Source organism: Pinus tabuliformis, chromosome 1_2 (assembly GCF_031772625.1).
Source record: "Pinus tabuliformis cultivar Carrire ecotype Pingquan chromosome 1_2, CPIR1, whole genome shotgun sequence".
In the NCBI taxonomy this organism is placed as follows: Eukaryota; Viridiplantae; Streptophyta; class Pinopsida; order Pinales; family Pinaceae; genus Pinus; species Pinus tabuliformis.
Window position 1 is genome coordinate 299,630,718 of NC_142298.1, and position 20,745 is coordinate 299,651,462.

Consider the following 20,745-nt stretch of genomic DNA (forward strand, 5'->3'; position numbering starts at 1 on the left):
CATAGCCATTATACTTATCTGAGTATGTTAATTCAACTAGCAACTGCAAATGGGACTTCCACTCTCTAATCAACAATAGGTTAGTTGCACTGTAGTCTTTTTTTACAACTGAGCACCCCCCTTCCAGATCCGAAGCCTGAGGGATGCTTGCATAGGTATAATTTCACACCAATGGATTGATAACAATATCAGGAGATGGAATCCACAATCTAGGTGGTTCATTAACTACTATCTAGCAGTAAGCACACTAGTGACTCACTTACTCTCCACAATTTAATCTCGGGGTAACACCTAAATCAAGGTACACAGATGTTGCTTACCTTTTGAGGATTGAATCCATTATAATGGCAGTTCATCAACTAGTTAGCAATCACTTAGCAGAGCTAAGTAATTCTTCATTCTAATTGTAAGCACCCTATGGCATAATTAACTGTTAGACAACCTCTTAGTGGTTTTTCAACTAGAGGAAAACACTAAGTGGTTCGTTAACCAAAATTACAATCAAAAAGTGGTTCATTAGCCAAAATTACAAGCAAAAAGTTGTTCGATGGCCCGAGGGAAGAAATTTGTGGCTAAAATTCAATCCTTCAAGAAACAGACTAGCAACATAGTCTCACACAAAGATTTAAGTGGCTTCAAAACATTATCAGAGTAATTAGCACAACCAAATGCACCCTCCAACTAATTCCAGTGGGCCAATCGAAATTTCACTATTGATGTGTGTATATGTATAAGTCCAACCGCATCCATTTGCACAACAGAGAAAGTGCACTACCTTGGATCATCTATGCCTTTTTCTCCGCGATTGTGCCCTATATCTACAAGGATGGCCCCACCCATTCCAATTTATGTTCTCATTAATGAACTATTAGCGATGTTGCTAAACCGGTTCAAATTCAATTGCATCACTTTAAAAAATATGTCAGGGAATGGATTTTCTTAGTTATGGTCAACTCCAACATTAAATTTGGCAGGGTATGGTTTCAACGTGTGTAAGGAAAACAAGAAAATTCCCTCAGACTCTAATCCATTGGTTGTTCCTTCATTCAACATGTTTGGTTAAACTTTAATTAAAAATTATCAAGTTCTTAACAACATTTTACATTAGCTATGATTTTTTCGACGTTGGAGTCAGAGTCACGTAAAATGTTTATAAAAGTAATGGTCAACATGGGGGATGTTACATTCATGGTTCTTGAAAACTTACCATGTGATTAACAATTATTTTTTCTATGAATGTCTTAAAACTGATGTTCAAAAGTTTATGGTTAAATGTGTGATTACCAATAGAATAAAGGAGAAAACCAAGACCCCATGTCTCCTTTACAATTTTCAGTGATATTCGGTCAATGTTGGGAAGAAGATTGAATGGATTTTATTATAGATCTAACCAAATTTGAAGGAAAGAATGTCATTGTGGTATTAGTGGATGGACTCACAAAATATGCCTATCTTTTCACTCTTTTCCATCCCTTTCAAGTAAGTATAAAAGTCAAAGAATTCATGGAAACAATTTAGAAGTCGCTTGGAATCCCCGAGTTCACTGTAAGTGATATATATCTAATATTCACTGAAGACATTTGGACTAAATTATTTTCTTGCTTGGGTACTTAATTTCTCACAACGCATCTTACCATCCTCGATTTAATGAGTGAATTGAGATTTTGAATAAATCTATAAAATTTTGATATCTTCATTACTTTGCATATGATAAGCAAACACAATGGGTTAAGTGGTCTCCCTTGGAAGAATGGAGGTAGAACACATCCTTCCATACTTCATAAAAAGTGTCCCCATTTATGGCACTTTATAATATCATTCTCCATCCATTACATCACCCTTGAAAGGAAATGCAAAGGTTCAAGCAGTGGAGGACCACATAGAGTGCCAATAATAGGTTCTCAAACTATTGAAGAACAACTTGGGCATAACACAAAATAGGATGAAAAAACAATTTGATCAACATCGTAGTGAAAGGGAATTTGAGGCAAGGTACTAGGTATTTTTGAAGCTACAATCATACACATAGTTGTCCCTCAAGCAAAAAAAAGAGGACACCAATTATTATGGTCCCTATAAGGTGTTGAAAAGGGTTGGAAATATGAATTATAGATTTAATTTTCCTCCATCTTCACATGTACATCCAATCTTCCATGTTTCTAACGAGTGACAAGATCTTAGTTAATGAATGGAATTATACCAGAATAAAAAACAATCCTTGAATCAAGGATGAAGCAATTGTGAAATGAAGCAATTATGGGGAGAGCTTCACTAAACCCTAGGCTCAAATCCTCATTGTACCTCTTTTAAAAGAGAGGGTAAAATAACCCTTTAATTATAGGATCATTATGGTTATCCCCTTTTTAGTGAAATTATATGGATATTTAGAGAAGAAGATTAGTGCATGGTTAGAAATCCATAGAATATGAGCTAAAGGCCAAGTTAGATTTAAGAGCTACCATTCAATTTTGGGCCACCTTATTTCCCTTAGGATCATTGTGGAAGAGTGTCACAATAATAAAATGAATCTCCTATGTTGTTTCATTAACTTTAGAAAAGTTTTGATGTAGCACATATGATTAACATTTGTAATATATTAGAAGAACTAAATGTTCTTTTCGAGTTAAGAGATATTGTAATAAGTTTGTACAAGTATGTATGTTATTACCAAATTCAAGAACACTAAGGGTTGGTCAAAAGAAATTAATTGTAATATAAGAGTTAAGCATATTTGTCCTCTCTCTCCTACCCTTTTTGGCATATACATTGATAAGTTAGTGAATTGTTCAGAAAAAGTAGGTTGTGTTGGCCTAACTCTATAGTCATCATCATTATTTTTTACATTGATAATATTGTTCTTATGTGAGGAATCCCTATGATTTCAACAAACAACTAAAAACTCTCAATGATGTCTGCTCTAATATTGATAACATTAACAAAATGAAGGTTGTGATGATTAAATCCAAAAAGATTTCTTATGCTAATTTCTAAGACACAACAATAAATTGAGGAAGTGACTTGATAGAAATATCTTAGGATTAATCTTCATCACAAGGTTAACTTGGAGGAAGCGACTCGATAGAAAAATCTTATGCTCAATCTTCATCACAAGGTTATCTAGAATCACAACATTGAGAGAAGGATAAATGGAGGGTGGAAAGCTTATTACTGACCTGTAAACTATTGTAATTGAGAGGACCTTTGGCTATGGGGTATGAATAAACTCCTCTTTGAGATTCTCTTCACTCTTGTTATCCTATATGATTGTGATGTTTGGGGCTATAACATCTCTACATATCCATGGAGAAAAATAGAATAAATGCATAAGTGTTTTGTAACTTGTAATCTCAAAAATAAATGCAATATACCCTATCCTATCCTCCTCATTGAAGTCATTCTCTCATTAAGAGCATAGGTATAACTAGGTACCTAATTTATAAGAACAAGATAAACCACAAGGAAGCCAAAAGGCTTCTAATATTGCTTCAAAGTCTAGTTAAAACCACTTGTGGCTCAAGCAATGTTAGCATAAAATGCCAAATCTTCGCTAAAATCATTGGGGAATAAAGGAATAGGTCACTCTGCAAAAGTAAAGATAGTATTAAAAATATTATTACATATAAATCTAAGGAGGAATCACAATGTGATAAAAGATAGCGTAATAAAAGAAAATTAAGATGAGGTAATCAATTATAGTTTAGAAAATAGAAAATATCTCTCTATTTTGAAAATTAAGATAAGGAGGTAATCAATTATAATGTAGAAAATCAAAAGTATCTCTCTATTTTGATTTGGGTAAAGAAGAAAATTAACATTGCCAAAATAAGAACAAACTTTCATGAGCTCCAGAGTGAAGTAAGGAGTTGGACAATTTCTAAAAAGTCATGGGTCAAAAAAAATTATCATCTTTACAACACTAAGAGGGTGAAGGATGAAATTTTTTTACACTTAGAACACCAAGCATACATCCATGTTAAAATACAATTTCAAAATATTTATGACAAAATTGACCTTTCTAACCTTTTAGCTCATAAAAAAATATGGTGATTTAAAAATGTTTTACTTAGAGCACATAGATAAAGTTTTAAAACAAACCAAAAAAATCCTTACATTTCTTAGGATACCAAATATGATTTAAGTGGATATAAACTATCATCATTATCATATTGTTTTTATGTTTTAAATAATTCATATATATGTATAAAAGGTAGCAAAATGTATCATAACTCACTTATCATTACATTGGATATATGGGTTGACTAATCATTATTATTCATAGAAAACCATAACCATGCTACCTAAAATTAGTCACTATAATTTGTAAGTGTACTTACACTCTTGCTTCTATGCCTTTGACTATTTATTTGTTATTAATAATAATAAGCTAACTTTTCATTTAAATATAAGTCTTTTGGATTAATCACATTGTTAGGATTTGGTCTACGTTTCAAACCAACTAATGTGGTTCATATATGAGACTCCTTTATTTGAGACTTACTTTCATGCCCTTTGAGAAGTGTAATTCCCCAAAATTGCTTCTATTCCTTAACCCCTCCCTATAAGATTTGAACATGTGACCTTAAAGGACTAAACCCCACACAAACCAAATACCTCCCTATGAGATTTGAACATGTGACCTTAAAAGACTAAACCCCACACAAACCAAATAATCTCTCATAAGGAAACTTCAACAAATTATTAAATATCATGTTCAGGTGATCTTTTTGCTCAAAGTCAATCCGACTGCATCACTTTGGATGATGGATTTGAGGAGAATATCAATTAAATAAAAAAATCATATTATATTTAAACCAATGAAGGTTAGGCTCGTCAACCCTAATTTGCGGATCCGGTGACTGCTTTTAGTCCCTATCCCGGGGGAAAGGAAGTTGATCGAATTAATTGCCCCCCATTTTCGTCAACGTGGCGCATTTCACATTCCAATCCATTCTATTCCAAGTAGCATTGATGAAAATTAAGATGATATTGGAAAGGCCGTTATAACGGCTAACAGCCCCAATTTCAGGTGATCAAGGCGAACGATCTGCGACTCTGATAAAAGAAGAAGCGCAGGTTAAATCTCCTCCTCCTGTGTTTATCATAATAGTAACTCTACTCTCTGTGGCAGGGACTTCTTTGCACGCGTCTTCTCAGTCATAAAATTAGTTCCTGAAACACAAAAAATGAGGGAATGCATTTCAGTTCACATCGGCCAGGCCGGTATTCAGGTTGGCAATGCCTGCTGGGAGCTTTACTGCCTTGAGCACGGTATCCAGGTCAATTTTATTCATTTATACACCTATTCAGCCATCCTTTTTGAAATCATCATGGTATATAATTTTAGAGATTATAATTAGCCCATGGCGGAGGAAAATGTAAAATGTGAGTATAAGGTGCTATGTTCAAATCTGTAATTTTTTTTTTTTGCTTTACTGTGAAGAACTGTAATTCATTTAGTGGTTATAATGGTAGCGATATCAAATTAATCTTATACTAATTCATTTAAAGTTTATAAAAATAGTGATATGAAATTGATCTCCTACCATATTATTACAAGATCAAGATTAACAAATTTCTGTAAGCTCACCCATATGTTAGTGTAGGAAAATACAAGCAATAAGAAAATATGTTCCTATCACTAATTCCGACTTCTAGAATTTTGATATTTAAAATCGATTTGCAAGAATTCTACCCATATTTTATTCATTGAAAAAAATCACATAAATTAGAAATTATAATTTGTATTTGTGATAAACTTTTTATTAATAAAAGCTTGGACATTATGGGTTTTTACAGTAGTTTTATATAATAAATTATATTCTTTTTTCCATAATTTTTTTTTTCCAATTATAAACAGATGTATGAAATCTACATAAAAGACATTTATCTGCCGAATGTGATTTTATTTTTATAGCAAAATTATGATTTTTCTTTTAAAAAATATACTAATTTGTATTTTTTTTTTATATGCAGCCTGATGGGCAAATGCCAAGTGACAAATCAGCGGGAGGGGGAGACGATGCATTCAACACGTTCTTCAGCGAGACAGGCGCAGGAAAGCATGTCCCTCGTGCTATATTTCTGGATTTAGAGCCCACTGTGATCGACGAAGTCAGAACTGGAATCTACAGGCAACTCTTCCATCCCGAGCAGCTTATCAGTGGCAAAGAAGACGCTGCCAACAACTTTGCCCGAGGCCATTATACCGGTAAGGTTATGCTTGCTGTTTGTACTTATTTTTACAGGGAATTGTTTTTTTTGGGGGTATGGGCTAATTTTTGGATATTTTGTGAAAATATAGGGTGGTGGATGATTTTTCAAATTAGAATGAACTTTTAGAATATCAGGTAGAGCATGGTTACTAAAAATATTTTAATTATCTAAAAAACTTTTCGAAGAGAGCAATATTTTCTATTCATTTTTTAATTTATTGTGAAATTTTGTGAAAGTTGAATGACTTCCAACAACTTCACAAGTAAGATTAAAAAAAAAAACACACTCACCATTTTCTTTCACTATTGTGTTTTTGAAATTTAAATCCAAAATATATATATATATATATTTTAGAAATTTAAATTTAAAATAATTTCAAAATTTATTTATTTAAAAATTTTCATAATAAATATGTGCATATATGTTTTCTTGGGCTAGCTCAATTCGCAGAAAATTTGGGTGTCTTATTGAACCAGAAGATTTGGGTTAAATCCGTTCAAATATTCTATTATCTCCCTAACGGGAAGTTTTGAGTTCAAATCTCGTGGAAATGAAGGTCGTCTCATTGAACCAGAAGTTTTGGGTTCAAATCTTGTGTTATCCCCCTAAGGGGAAGTTTTGGGTTCAAATCTCGTAGAAATGAAGGTCTCATTGAACCAAAAGTTTTGGGTTCAAATCTTGTGCTATCCTTTTGGATTCAAATCTTGTGCTATCTTGGATTCAAATCTTGTGCTATCCCCCTGATTGGAGTGAGAAGTTGGACATGATGATGGGGTGTATTGTTAAGTCACTATGTGAGAAGTTGGACATGTTAAGTGTTGGTGTGGTTGTGGGGTTTATTAAGTGATTGGGTGAATTGAAACTTTTCTTTGTGGGCAGTGATGGGTTGTATTGTTAAGTCACTATGTGATCTGAGCAGGTCACCCCGGTTCAAAACTCTGTTGGAAAAAATCTGGACATGTTAAGTGTTGGTGTGGATTTTCACTGCTTAGAAACCCCTGGGTTGTGGGCTTTCTCAAGTCACATGTCAAGCATGATGTAATCTCTGAAGAACTCAAACAACTTGACAAATTAACACAAATTAGCACACTATCACATATTCTTCCCTTTCCTATTTTCTTTGCATTTTAGGCCTCTGAAAGAAAAATTGCAAATTGATAAATTTTCCTTCCACCATGATTTTCCATTTTCTTTCCTTGTGTATAGACACCATCCCAACAACATCTATTTGTGTAGGTACTGTCATTAGCATCCTCGAATGAACAATCCATTTTGCACCACCCATGGATTTTGAGTCAACTAATTGCTTATCCTGAAAACTGAATCAAATTTTATCAAATAATACACTCTCCTGTCCCATAAACAGATACACCAATTTAGTGTCTCCTTAAAATTAGATAATAATAATATAATATTTGAATCGAATTAGCAAATTTTAATTGGAATTGGTAAATTTCAATTTTATCCCATTCAACAAAATATTTGAAAATTTATGCAAATTTTCTCCATATTTAAATTTGCCAACATAGTTTTTTTTGACCAACTAAATTCTGGAACACAGTTCTTTCCAAAAAATTTATCCCAAGCAAATTTGATTGAATTGATACATATTTCCATTACTTTATCTTACAGTTAGAATCCTTTTCTGCACTAAATTCGATTGGAATGACAAATTTGTTTTTTTCTGCAGTTGGAAAAGAAATTGTGGATCTCTGCCTGGACCGCATCCGAAAGCTGTCCGACAACTGCACTGGCCTCCAAGGTTTCCTGGTATTCAACGCAGTGGGTGGAGGAACCGGATCCGGCCTGGGGTCCCTTCTCCTCGAGAGGCTTTCAGTAGATTATGGCAAGAAATCAAAGCTGGGTTTCACAGTATACCCTTCACCTCAGGTGTCTACGTCCGTGGTGGAGCCCTACAACAGCGTGCTATCCACCCACTCCCTCCTGGAGCACACTGACGTGGCAGTGATGCTTGACAACGAGGCAATCTATGATATCTGCAGGCGTTCTCTGGACATAGAGAGACCCACGTACACCAACCTCAACAGACTGGTTTCCCAGGTCATCTCTTCGTTGACCGCCTCCCTCCGGTTCGACGGTGCCCTGAACGTGGACATAACGGAATTCCAGACGAATCTGGTGCCCTACCCGCGCATACACTTCATGCTTTCTTCCTATGCCCCGGTCATCTCCGCCGAGAAAGCCTACCATGAACAGCTGTCGGTTTCAGAGATCACGAACAGCGCGTTCGAGCCGGCGTCCATGATGGCGAAGTGCGATCCGCGCCACGGGAAATACATGGCGTGCTGTCTTATGTACAGAGGTGACGTGGTGCCCAAAGATGTGAATGCTGCCGTGGGCACTATTAAGACGAAGAGAACAATCCAGTTTGTTGACTGGTGCCCCACGGGGTTCAAATGTGGGATAAATTATCAGCCCCCCACTGTTGTTCCAGGAGGGGATCTTGCCAAGGTACAGAGGGCAGTTTGCATGATTTCGAACTCGACTAGCGTGGCGGAAGTGTTCTCCAGAATCGATCACAAGTTCGATCTCATGTATGCTAAAAGAGCGTTTGTGCACTGGTATGTTGGCGAGGGCATGGAAGAGGGTGAGTTTTCTGAGGCGAGAGAGGATCTGGCTGCTCTGGAGAAGGATTATGAAGAGGTGGGTGCTGATTCTGCGGACGCTGATGGTGAAGATGACGGGGATGAATACTGATTTTCTGTTTGGTCATGCATTCAAGACTGACCATACCATTAGAATTGAATTGCGGTTTTCAAATCTTTTGAAGCAAAGGTAAAGGTTAGTGCGTTGGATTTCATCTATTTTGACTTTTGTAAAGTTCAGTGTATTGGATTTCATCTATTTTGACATTTATATTTTTTTAAAGCTGGAAAGGAATTTCTGGTTTTGACTTTTGTTATTATTGAGTTTAGAGATTCATTCTATAGTTCAATATGATGTGTAACTTTGTTTGTCAGTCATTAAAGCAGAAAGGAACTTCTGGTTTTGACTTTCGTTATTATTGAGTTTAGAGGTTCATTTTACAATATGATGTGTAACCTTGTTTGTCAGTGATCAAATTAGAAAGAAATTTCTGGTTTTGACTTTCGTTATTATTGAGTTTAGAGATTCATTTTACAGTTCAGTATGATGTGTAACCTTGTTTGTAACCTTGTTTGTCAGTCAACAAAATAGAAAGGAACTTCTGGTTTTGACTTTTGTTATTATTGAGTTTAGAGATTCATCCTACAGCTCATTATGACCTGTAACGGTCATCAAAATTGAAACTTTATGTAGATCAAAATATTTTTTTTTGAATTTAAAAATTAAATAACTATACAAAACAAACATTTAAATAACATTTAATAATAAAAAAATTGAATCCCTCTAAATTCATTGTTAAATCCATATTTAAAATAAATCTTAATATCTTTCCACTTTCACTTTTTATAAAATTAATATATATTTAACGACAACTTTCAAATATATAAATTGGCAATGATTTCTTTCTAGTGTTTCTTGAACCATATCAGTGAACATCAACCTGAATTCATTTTCCGGTGTTTCTTTAACCATATCAGTGAGCAGCACCATCAACCTGAATTTATGTTGATTGTAAATCTTCTTTCTGTTTAATGGGTATGAGGAAAGTTCACAAGTAAATTTTGCGGCTTGTAACATTTTTATAAGAATTTTCATTATTGATTTTTAGATTTAAATGTATAATTTTTTCATTAATTTTAATTTTAATTTTAAAATAAAAACAATTTGATAATAAGATTAATGGTTTTGGTTCTTTTAATAATAATTATTTTAAGATGTTATAAATTTTTAATTTTTCCATATTTAATATAATTATTTCAATTGTTTCAAGATGTTAAATGTCTTTAATCTTTTGCATATTTAACATAATTATTTTAAGATATTAAATATTTTTAATCTTTTTTATATTTAACAAAAATCACAGTTATGATTGGTTTGTTGGTTTGTTTTACTCTATTTTTTTTGTTTTTTTAGATGAGGGTGTAAACATGAATTTTCACATAATATTGAACGCTACTACTATTTTAAGGAATCAAGGTAGATACTATTTTAAGGAATCAAGGTAGATAATCATGTTACATAAGACAAACATGTCATAGCTTATATCATAGTTTGAGAATCAAAGTCAATTGTGAGAGGAAGACAACAGGTCATCCCCAACACACGGACATAACATACATAGGTAGGGGAGAAAGACAACAGACCATATCCACCACATGAACATGTCATAGCTTGAAAATCAGACCTGAGTGGGGAGGAAGATAACAAACTATCCCCACCACATAAACATAACATGTCTTATCTTGAGAATCAAACCCAAGTGGGGGAGGAAGACAACAAACCATCCTTGCCACACAAACATGTCATAGCTTGAGAATCAAACCCGAGTGGGGAGGAAGACAACAAACCATCCCACCACACGAACATAACATGTCATAGCTTGAGAATCAAACCTAGGTGGGGGAGGAAGAAAACAAACCATCCCCTGCCACATGAACATAGGATAGCTTAAGAATCAAACTCGAGTGGGAGGAAGACAACAAACTGTCCCCACCACACAAACATGTCATAGCTTGAGAATCAAACTCTGGTGTGGAGGAAGACAACATACCATCCCCACCATACAACCTACACTCACTTGAATAAATGAGTATGTTATTATTCAATCAACTATGTGATATATAAATACTTCAAATTATTATTTTTATTATCATAACAAATTACTAGCCAATTAACTAAGAAAATATCTTAACTACACATTTAAAAAAGAAAATAGTTTAAATAAAAATAAGCTATCCATTACAATAATCAATATATTAGTACTAACAAGTTTATGGTATGACGAAGAATCACATCTTAAGAAACCAACACCTTTAAATATTTTTCTGGGCAACTTCAATGTGGACAAAGATGATGGACAGTAAGTTGTATCTTTTTGTAACTTGCTATTAAGAAAATATGGAGAATCCCCATTTAATTTTTCAAAAGCTATTTTCTAGTGAGATTTTTTTTTTTTATTTCTTATGGTTTATTTGTTTTTTCGATTATTTATTTTTACTAATATATCTGTGAATTTTAAATTTCATTTCAGAAATTCACAATCTTTTTCTTTTTCGTTTTTAATTAATCTACTTTGCTTTATACCATAAATAATAATGATGTGTGTTTTGCTACTTATTTCATTAATGTAACCAATGTACATTAACTTTTAATTCAAACCTTGAATGAAGATGGATTCTTTGGGATCACATGCACTCTTAAATTGTGTAAGTATTCTTTACATTATTATTGTTCCCTTCTTCATTTTGAATTTTTCAATTCATATGCTACAAAGTCATAACTTTCATCTCTTCCCAAATTTATTTTGTTATCACATTAGTTTTATTTGCATTACACTTTTCAAATTAACAATAAAATTTTATATTCATATGCTATAAAGTCATGACCTTCATCCATTCCCATTTTATTTTGTTATCACACTATTTTCATTTAAATGGCACATTTCAAAGTGATGGTATTGTTGTCATTGATGGCGAAGGAGCAACAACAAAGGCAAAGGAGGAGCAGCAAGACAAAGGGGCAACGGGAGCAACAAAGGAAAAATAAGTCTTCTAGCAAAGAAGTTGCAACAAGGCATGTTTGATATGCATGAACAAGAGCAAGGGTGATGGAAAAGGAGCATCAAAGTAAAATGGAAAATGTTTTTGATTATGTTGCTTCAAGATGATATTGATGCTTCTATGAGAATGTTTGTAGAAATGTTGCAAAGATCAACTTTGAAGAAGATGCTGCTGCAAAGATGCAAGACAAGACAAAAGCATGATCATTGTTTTGATGCAAGGCAAAGGCAAAGGTAAGACTCCATGACAGACAAGGCAAGGCAGTTGAGGCATTGACATGAAGAAGTAGAGATACAGAATGTTGTAGAACAAATATATGGCTTTGGAGAGTGATGTGTTATTTTCATATGTTGTGTGCATATTGCCTGCGTTGGAGAGTGTTTGCATTATGTGCATGTGTTATGATGTTATAATGTGTTGCTTGCATATGTTGGCATTATGTTGATATTAGTGTACTTAATCATTATGCATGGTTGGAAATAATATTTGAGCACTTATTTGTGTGTTTATATTTAAAATATGAAGAGTTTGGAAATGAATGAGTGGAAGGAAAAGAGTCAAGCCTATTCACTTCATATTCTTATGTGAAATACAAACAACCAACAAACTATGTTTATAAAAAATGTGACTTTGGAAGGCACTTGGAGGTTAGAGAGTTGGAGAATGTGTAAGATTTGTTTGAGGTGTTATGCATTAGTTATCTAGCACATATGAAGCAGATTTGAAGGGAGGAAGAGGCATAAATGAAGATGGAGATATGCAGAATTTATGACCAAGTAAACCAACACATTGTTGTTTCTTGTTTGCATCAGGGGACTATAGTCTCCTGGATTGTAGTCTCCTTTCAAGCAGTGGCTTAATAAACATCATGTTGGAGCCTGTTGAGGTAAGAGCCTTCTATGGGTTGTAGCCTATAGAAAACATATGGGAGTCAGAGCTTCCTTGCATGTTATAGCTTGCAAAAAATTGAGGTACTAGCAGCCTCTTGTAGGTTAGAGCCTACATAAAATCGGATGTAATAAGGGAGTAGGAGCTTGCCACATCACAACAATAACAAAATTGTGGTTTTCTCCCTTTATGGGTTTCCACTTATATTTGGTGTCAATATGTGTTGTTATTATGTGCTTATGTAATGTTTTTCTTTACTTATTACTTCTTGTTTGTTAAGATTCTCATTTAATGTTTCAACTAATAAGTTCTAAAGAAAATAAATTAATGTCCATGAATGTACTAAACTGATACACCCCCTGCCCCTCGCCCTCTCAATTTAGTCAAGTTTTCATCAATTTGGTATCATAGCAAGTTCCTTCTGTATAAACCTAACAACTTGAAGGTAGGTCTACTTGAGTCATGGACTATCAAAGTGTACCTTTGTTGAGTTCAACAAACTTTCACGAATATAGAGATAAGGTAAAAGTTGAACTAATAACTTACGGACTTGGTGTATGAAAACTAGTATGTGATGGATACAATAAAAACTCCCCCTCTGTGCAAGAAAAGTAGTGGAATGCTAAGGAAAAATGTGGTATGTTTAACAATATTCATAATAAGGATCTTGATACAATAATAGATTTAACACTTGCAAAATAAATTTGGTATAGTGGGATAGATTTCAGCTTATTCATGAAGGAGAGACTAGTAGGAGTAGTACATAAAAATAAGAGAAAGGGGAAGAAGAAAATTTCCTGTCAAAAAGAAAGGGTTCAGTTAAATAGGTCTCTAGTAGTGTGAATGGACCTTATTGCCAAAAAGAAAAGGCAGTTGAAGAACAAGCCAAGCTTGACATAGCCCTGACTCAAATAGAAAGATTGAAGAATGAAAACAAAGATATGGAGAAACTGGTGCAAATATGTGATGAGAGAGAGCATAAGTATGAAGAGGAAATTGTGAGTATGAAGACACAACTTGGAGAAGCAAGGAGAATAAAAGAGGTGATGAGTAGTAAATTCAAAGAGAGAGACCTGCAGTGTGAAAGATTAGAAGTTGAGATTGATTCCGCTAGAAGTGAGTTAAATGAAAAGAATAGATTATGTAAGCACATTTAAGAGGAGGTTTCCTCCATGAATAACTCAGAAAAGGAAGACATTAAAGATGATAATGAAGCATTCCTAAAAATACTTGTAGGAGAAGGGTCAAGCACCGTGATTAATAAAGAAGAAAACAAAAACAAGTAGCAATACCAAAATCCAAAGAATTAGATGAAGAAAGGGTTCACTGCAAGAATATCATTTTCTCTTGAAAATGCGTTGAACAAATTTGGAAGATCACAAAGGCGATTTGTTGCTCCCTTGAAAGGTATCAAGTGTTTTTCATGTCATCAACGTGGACATGTTGCAGCAGAATGTAAGAAAAAGGAAAATTAAAACCTATCAACAACATGTGCAACAAACAAAAAAGCTCACTCAAGCATGCAAACAGAGAATCATACACCAAGTACACAAAACACTTCCATGGTTACTCTTATTTGTGCAAAGAATTTGGACATAGATCCATTGAATGTAATCTTGGATAGTTTCTTTTGTAAAAACTAAATTCTCAAATCCAATTCTTTCCAAAATTTTATCTTATAATTCAAATCCTTTTCTAAAACCAATATGATTGAATTGATATATATTTCCAAAAATTTATCTTACAATTTGAATCCTCTTCTGCAATAAATTTGATTATATTGATACATATTTTTTTATTTTTTACTTTTATTTTATTTTATTTTGTAGCTGGAAAAGAAATTGTGGATCTTTGTTTGGACCGCATCTGAAAGTTGGCCAACAACTACACTAGCCTGCAAGGTTTCCTAGTATTCAACGTAGTCAGTGGAGGAACCGGATCCAGCCTAGGGTCCCTTCTTCTCAAGAGGCTTTCAGTAGACTATGGAAAGAAATCAAAGCTAAGTTTCACAGTGTACCCTTCACCTCAGGTTTCCACATCCATGGTGGAGCCATACAATAGTGTGTTGTCCACCCACTCCCTCCTGGATCACATTGACGTGGAGGTGATGCTTGACAACGAGGCAATCTATGATATTTTCATGCGTTCTCTGGACATAGAGAGACCCACGTACACCAACCTCAATAGATTGGTTTCCCAGGTAATCTCTTTGTTGACCGCCTCCCTCCAGTTCGACAGTGCCCTAAACGTGGACATAAAAGAGTTCCACACGAACTTGGTGCCCTACCTGCGCATACACTTCATGCTTTCTTCCTACTCCCTGTGATCTCCATACATAAGGGCCAATATTTCTTGGAGAACCAAAATTCTTATTGCTCAATTAAGGAATAATTCTCATCAACTCTATTGTGAAATAGGGCGCTAGAAAAGGCAAAAAGAGGTGTGGGAAGGAAGAGTATGTATTTTTTTCTCTTTTGAAAAAGTGGAAATAGAAAATCATTTCATTTTAGAATGTGAGGCCTTCAAAGACATCAGGGAAAGTTATGCATATATTTTGGCAATTAGCTCTTGGGATGATCTATTTAGTGAGGGGTTTGTTGAGAAGCTCAGAGCCTTTATTGTGAAACTTCACAGGAAAAGGGCCGAATACAAGAGCCAGATAGAGAAGCAATATGTCCCATAGGCTATCTTTAGCCTCATGGACGTTAAAATAACTTCTTCTTCTTCTCCGCTGAGAAATACATGACATGATGCCTCATGTACAAAGGGGACGTGGTGCCCAAAGATGTGAATGTTGTTGTGGGCACCATCAAGACCAATAGAACCATCAAGTTTGTTGATTGGTGTCCCACGGAGTTCAAGTGTGGGATAAATTATCAACCCCCATGTTGTTCTAGGAGGGGATATTGCCAAGATGCAGAGAGCGGTTTGCATGGCTTGGAAGTGATCTCCAAAATCGATCACAAGGTCGATCGTGATCGATCTCATGTATGCTAAAAGAGCGTTTGTGCATTGGTATGTCGGACGGGGCATGGAGGAGGATGGTTTCTCTGAGGCGTGGGAGGATTTGGTTGCTCTGAAGAAGAACTATGAAGAGGTGGGTGTTGATTCTGGGGACGTCGATGGTGAAGATGACGAGAAAGAACACTAATTTGCTATTTGGCTCTAGTGTTTGGTTCTAGTCATGCATTTAAGATTGATCTGCTATTTTTTGAAGATTTACTATTTTTACTATATTTAATATTGTAAGTGGCTATTCTGGTTTGAAAATTCATACATATAAAATTTGTTAAAAATTTACTATTTTTCTTATAGTTAATACTATAAACGACTATTCTAATTTGAAAATTCATATATATAAAAATATAAATTAATATTTAATAAAAAAATTCATATATATAAAAATATAAATTAATATTTAATAAAAAATATATATAATTTATTGATAACTTATATAAACAAAATTTTAAAAAATAACGAATATTTTTTCAAAAAAATTCAAAATATAGCCTAATCCATTTGCAAAATTTCTCCGCTAAAATTTCTTTCCCCTAAAATTGAATAGCGGTTTTCACATCTTTTAAGCAAAAGTAAACGTTAGTGTATTGGATTTCATCTATTTTGACTTTTGTATTATTGTACTACTTGCTTTTTCGCTCGTTGTCATTGTGTTTATTAATTTGGTCATGATGACATAGTTTCGCTTCTGTGAGATTAGTATATTTTTTTCAAGCAACAACTCTCGAATATGTAAATTGGCAATGATGAGCAAATTTATTTTCCAGTGTGTTTTTTTAACCATATCAGTGAACAGCGAATAACAACATCATTCATCAACATGAACGGAGGTTGACTAATGGTTACAAGTAACTTTGTTCAGGGTGGATGTTCGAAAATTATTTTTGTATGTTATTTTTTGTTTTGCTGAAATTTTTTTATTTTTAATTAGTTTTGAAAATTTTAAATCGAGTTATATTTAGTGATATTTTTTTAAAGTTTTTTTGGTGAGTTTTTCTGGTTTAATTTCTCTAAAATCTCGCAGGAATTTATAGAAATCACAATTTTGATGAGTAATCTCTGCACAATCGAAGTGCCCTAGGATTTTGCACGGTAGTAAATCCATAAATAGAGGGAAAAAACCAATTTAAATAACACAAATCAAAATTTCACCTCAATTTTTTTGATAAGTCCAAAAACAACTCCTTTTTAAATTGATTTTAAGAAATTTATTAAAGTTTTGAAAAAAATATATTAAATAAAATAGTTGGAAATTTAAAAAATATTTTTTATTTTTTATTTTTAATATGTAAATTGTTTTTTAATGTAGTTTTAAATTGAATTATGAAATATAAAAATTATATTAAAAAAAAAATTATCTCGCTGAGTGTCATAATAAAGATTGTTATTGGATCTTTTGTCATGTAATTAGTTGTACACCATAATTTAAGTAACTATTTACATAATGTAAATAGTTGCACACCATAATTTAAGTAAGTATTTGCATAATCTGGATAGTTGCTCACCATAATTTAAGATTTGTATAATGTTGATAGTTGTTCACCATAATTTAAACAAATATTTGCATAAAAAATGGTGGGCAACATGTGCAAAGAGTGCAATAGCAATCATTATTGAAGTTTGTTAAAAATTATTATGTCATTATATTATTTTATTTATTTTAATTAAAATTTAAAAATAAATCTCTAATATAGAGTTTATCAACTATATAGAAACAATATCTTGATATCAATTAACTTTCAAAATATATTTTATAAAAATAAACACATCCAAATAATTATAATATATTATTTTTATATATACATCCAGTAATATATAATAAATGTCTTAATTTAAACAATATATCAATTACTTTATATACAAATTATAGTACTTACCAAGAGTGGTTAATGCGACCGTTATTTATATTTTACTCCTTAATAAATAAGAGTAAAAATATATGTAAGTACAGACTTAATTATATAATTTTAAAAATTAATTAAAAATAATAATAATAAATTAAAATGTTATCAATTCAAACAACAAATAAAGCAACTCTATTTTTAATATTTATGGTTGAAATCATTTATTAATATATAATTATAGTTTTTTTATTATTTTTATTTTAATAGCTAAATTATATAATTTTAAAAAATAATAAAAAATAATAATAATAAATTAAAATGTTATCAATTCAAACAACAAATAAAGCAACTCTATTTTTAATATTTATAGTTGAAACCATTTATTAATATATAATTTTAGTTTTTTTATTATTTTTATTTTAATTTAGCTATTAATTATTTTTTATAGGTAAAGAAAAAACTAAACACCAACTCTACATATTACACTATTATTATTTATTTTCAAATTTTATTATCAATTTTAAAATAAAACAATCTAATAATATTGTTGATAATTTAATAACTATTTCAACATCGAAAATTTTCCCTTTTTTTCAGAGAAAAAAACCAACATAGATTTATATTAAGAAAATATAAAAGTCTTCAATACATAAGGCTGTAGATTGAGCTGATGCTAAATTCATCATGTTGATGTCTCTGTTCCTTCTTCATGTTAACATGTCTCTGCACAGGTTTTTCCTCTATAATCGCCGTGGGTTTTTTAGGATCTGTTTTGTTCTCGGCCGCTGTTATTTCACAGGTTCCTCCTCGTTGTGCTATGTCCGAACGGACTTAGTCTCTCCGCTACAGGATCGCAGGGCTCTGCATCTTATTGTATGCCCCATGCTTTTTTCTGTATTTATCTGTCTTTTCCATATCGCAGAATTGTCACATGGATCTCCATTTGATCTTATTCGGCCTTTTCTCTTCTCGGCCTGTACATGTATTCTGGAATCTTCTGATTTTGGATGGACATCGCCTGTCATTGAGGCGCAACAGCACACCTGCTATATTGGTTTTTATGTATTCCTTATATTTTCTCAATATAATATATCTGATTTTCACTCTGAAAAAAAAAAAAAAAAGGCTGTAGATTGAGCTGAAGAAAAGCCCCAGATGATTACAGAAAATGATATAGATTGAGCTGAAGAAAAGCCCCAGATGATTACAGAAAATGATATAGATTGAGCTGAAGAAAAGCCCCAGATGATTACAGAAAATGATATAGATAGTTCGAATCATCCATATCTGAAACAAGATAAACCTATACATACAGAAAATGATATAGATAGTCCGAATCATCCATATCTGAAACAAGATAAACCTATACATCACATCTACAAAGCCCGCTTATCCTTAAATTGCCACAGATTATACAAAAACTAAAAGAAACATCCCTTCAATGATTAATTTTAAAATTTAATAATTTAAAAATTACTATTTATTTTCGAATTTCATTATGAATTTTAAAATTAACAATTCAATAATAATATTCCTGATTTAACTCTGTTTTAATAACAACTATCTCATTATCCATTTTCATTTTTTATTTTAAGATTTAATAATTCACAGCTTACTTTTTAATTTCAAATTTCATTATCGATTTTAAGATAAAGAACAAATGATAACATTGGTAATTCTTTTTTAAATAATAAGTATGTCAAGACGTTTATATTTGTTTAACCTCTTTTATTTAATTCCTTTTTAATAATAACTATCTCAAGATGCGTATTTGTGTTTTAATCTCTTTTGAGAGTTTTTGTAATTTCCACTTCACGCTTCAATAAAATTTATAACTATAATTTTGAAATCTATTTTATGTATATTATCATAGTAAATTATTTTTCTTAAAAAAAATTATTATTATGCAAATTAGCTAATTAATTGAAAATAATATTTCAATCATATATTATAATAAAAAATTTAATTTAGATAAAGATAAAACTTTGCATTATAATAATTAATATATTAATAATCACAATTTTATAGTATGTTGAAGAATCACTTTAAACAATAAAATAAGTAAGAGTTAACTATTCCAATATTTTTTATATTTTGTTGGGCAACTTCAATGTTGGCAAAGATAAAAGATAATAAATTATATTTTTTTGTAAATTGCTCCCAAGGAACTTTATTTTTTAAGCCATTTTCTTGTGAGAATTGTTATCTCTTATATTTTCTATTTTTATATTTTTCATTTATTTTTTTTACTAATATTTTTCAAATTTTAAATTTCATTTCACACATTCACAATTTTGATATTTTCCTTTTTTGGTGTTTGTTTACATTATCATATTCTAGGGTTAGAGTGTGGTTGTTGGTACCAAGTCTCCGTCTTAGCCCTAAGGCTATAGAGAAGATACTCACTTAAGATTTCTAAATCCTATAAAATTATATTCATAAGCACAAAGCCATAACAACAATAAGTATCTAGTTATTATAGCTCATCATGTCACTAGCAGGGATTTGAACCTTAGGTTGGATAATAACCATTTTACCCAACCATTTGAGATAACCCTAATTGACTACATCATCATATGTTATATGCAACGACTGTACATTAACTTATTTTTTTGTCAGCCAAAACTTTTTATTATTTGATCAAAATATTGCATCTAATATTCCTGAGGTCCATTGCTCTCCCCCTACCTCACTCTGACCAAATTTGTTGGTTAGGAGAGTGATATAACAACTAAGAAGGAATTAACATGCTTAACATAATAACCAGAAGCAAAAAGACCAGATAGCCCAAAAAAACACAGAGAATCAACAAACAACCAACATTCATCACATATTAATGGAGAAAATCAGGTGCATGATGAGCACCTGAAGCAACAAGAGGAATAGGAGGACCTGGGTCATGATGGGCATGAAATTCCACATGAGCAAGGCATGCCTCCATATCATCAAGTCTTCCATTGGTGCGTCTTTGTCCTCATTGCAGAGAAGCCAAGCGATCTAGGATGTCCCACTAGTTTTGTTGCAAGTCATTCATAAATGCAATGGCTTCATTCCTATCATCATGTCTTTGTTACCTCATTTCCTCCAAATTTTCCATTTCCCTTCGCATTTGCATA

At 32.4% G+C, this 20,745-nt stretch overlaps 2 protein-coding genes across 2 annotated transcripts; both read left to right on the forward strand.

Annotated features, from left to right (window-relative positions):
- The first annotated feature begins 5,183 nt into the window (after positions 1–5,183).
- On the forward strand, positions 5,184–9,197 carry LOC149205529 (tubulin alpha chain-like). The gene is made up of 3 exons (XM_089393484.1): positions 5,184–5,276; positions 5,974–6,208; positions 7,904–9,197. Exons 1-3 carry the CDS (start codon positions 5,184–5,186, stop codon positions 8,929–8,931), a joined length of 1,356 nt encoding a protein of 451 aa, XP_089249610.1. The 3' UTR covers positions 8,932–9,197.
- Positions 9,198–14,604: 5,407 nt separating this feature from the next.
- On the forward strand, positions 14,605–15,918 carry LOC149205530 (uncharacterized). Its single transcript, XM_089393485.1, has 2 exons — positions 14,605–15,207; positions 15,504–15,918. The coding sequence occupies exon 2, from the start codon at positions 15,754–15,756 to the stop codon at positions 15,916–15,918; it is 165 nt and encodes a 54-aa protein (XP_089249611.1). The 5' UTR covers positions 14,605–15,207; positions 15,504–15,753.
- The last annotated feature ends 4,827 nt before the right edge of the window (positions 15,919–20,745 follow it).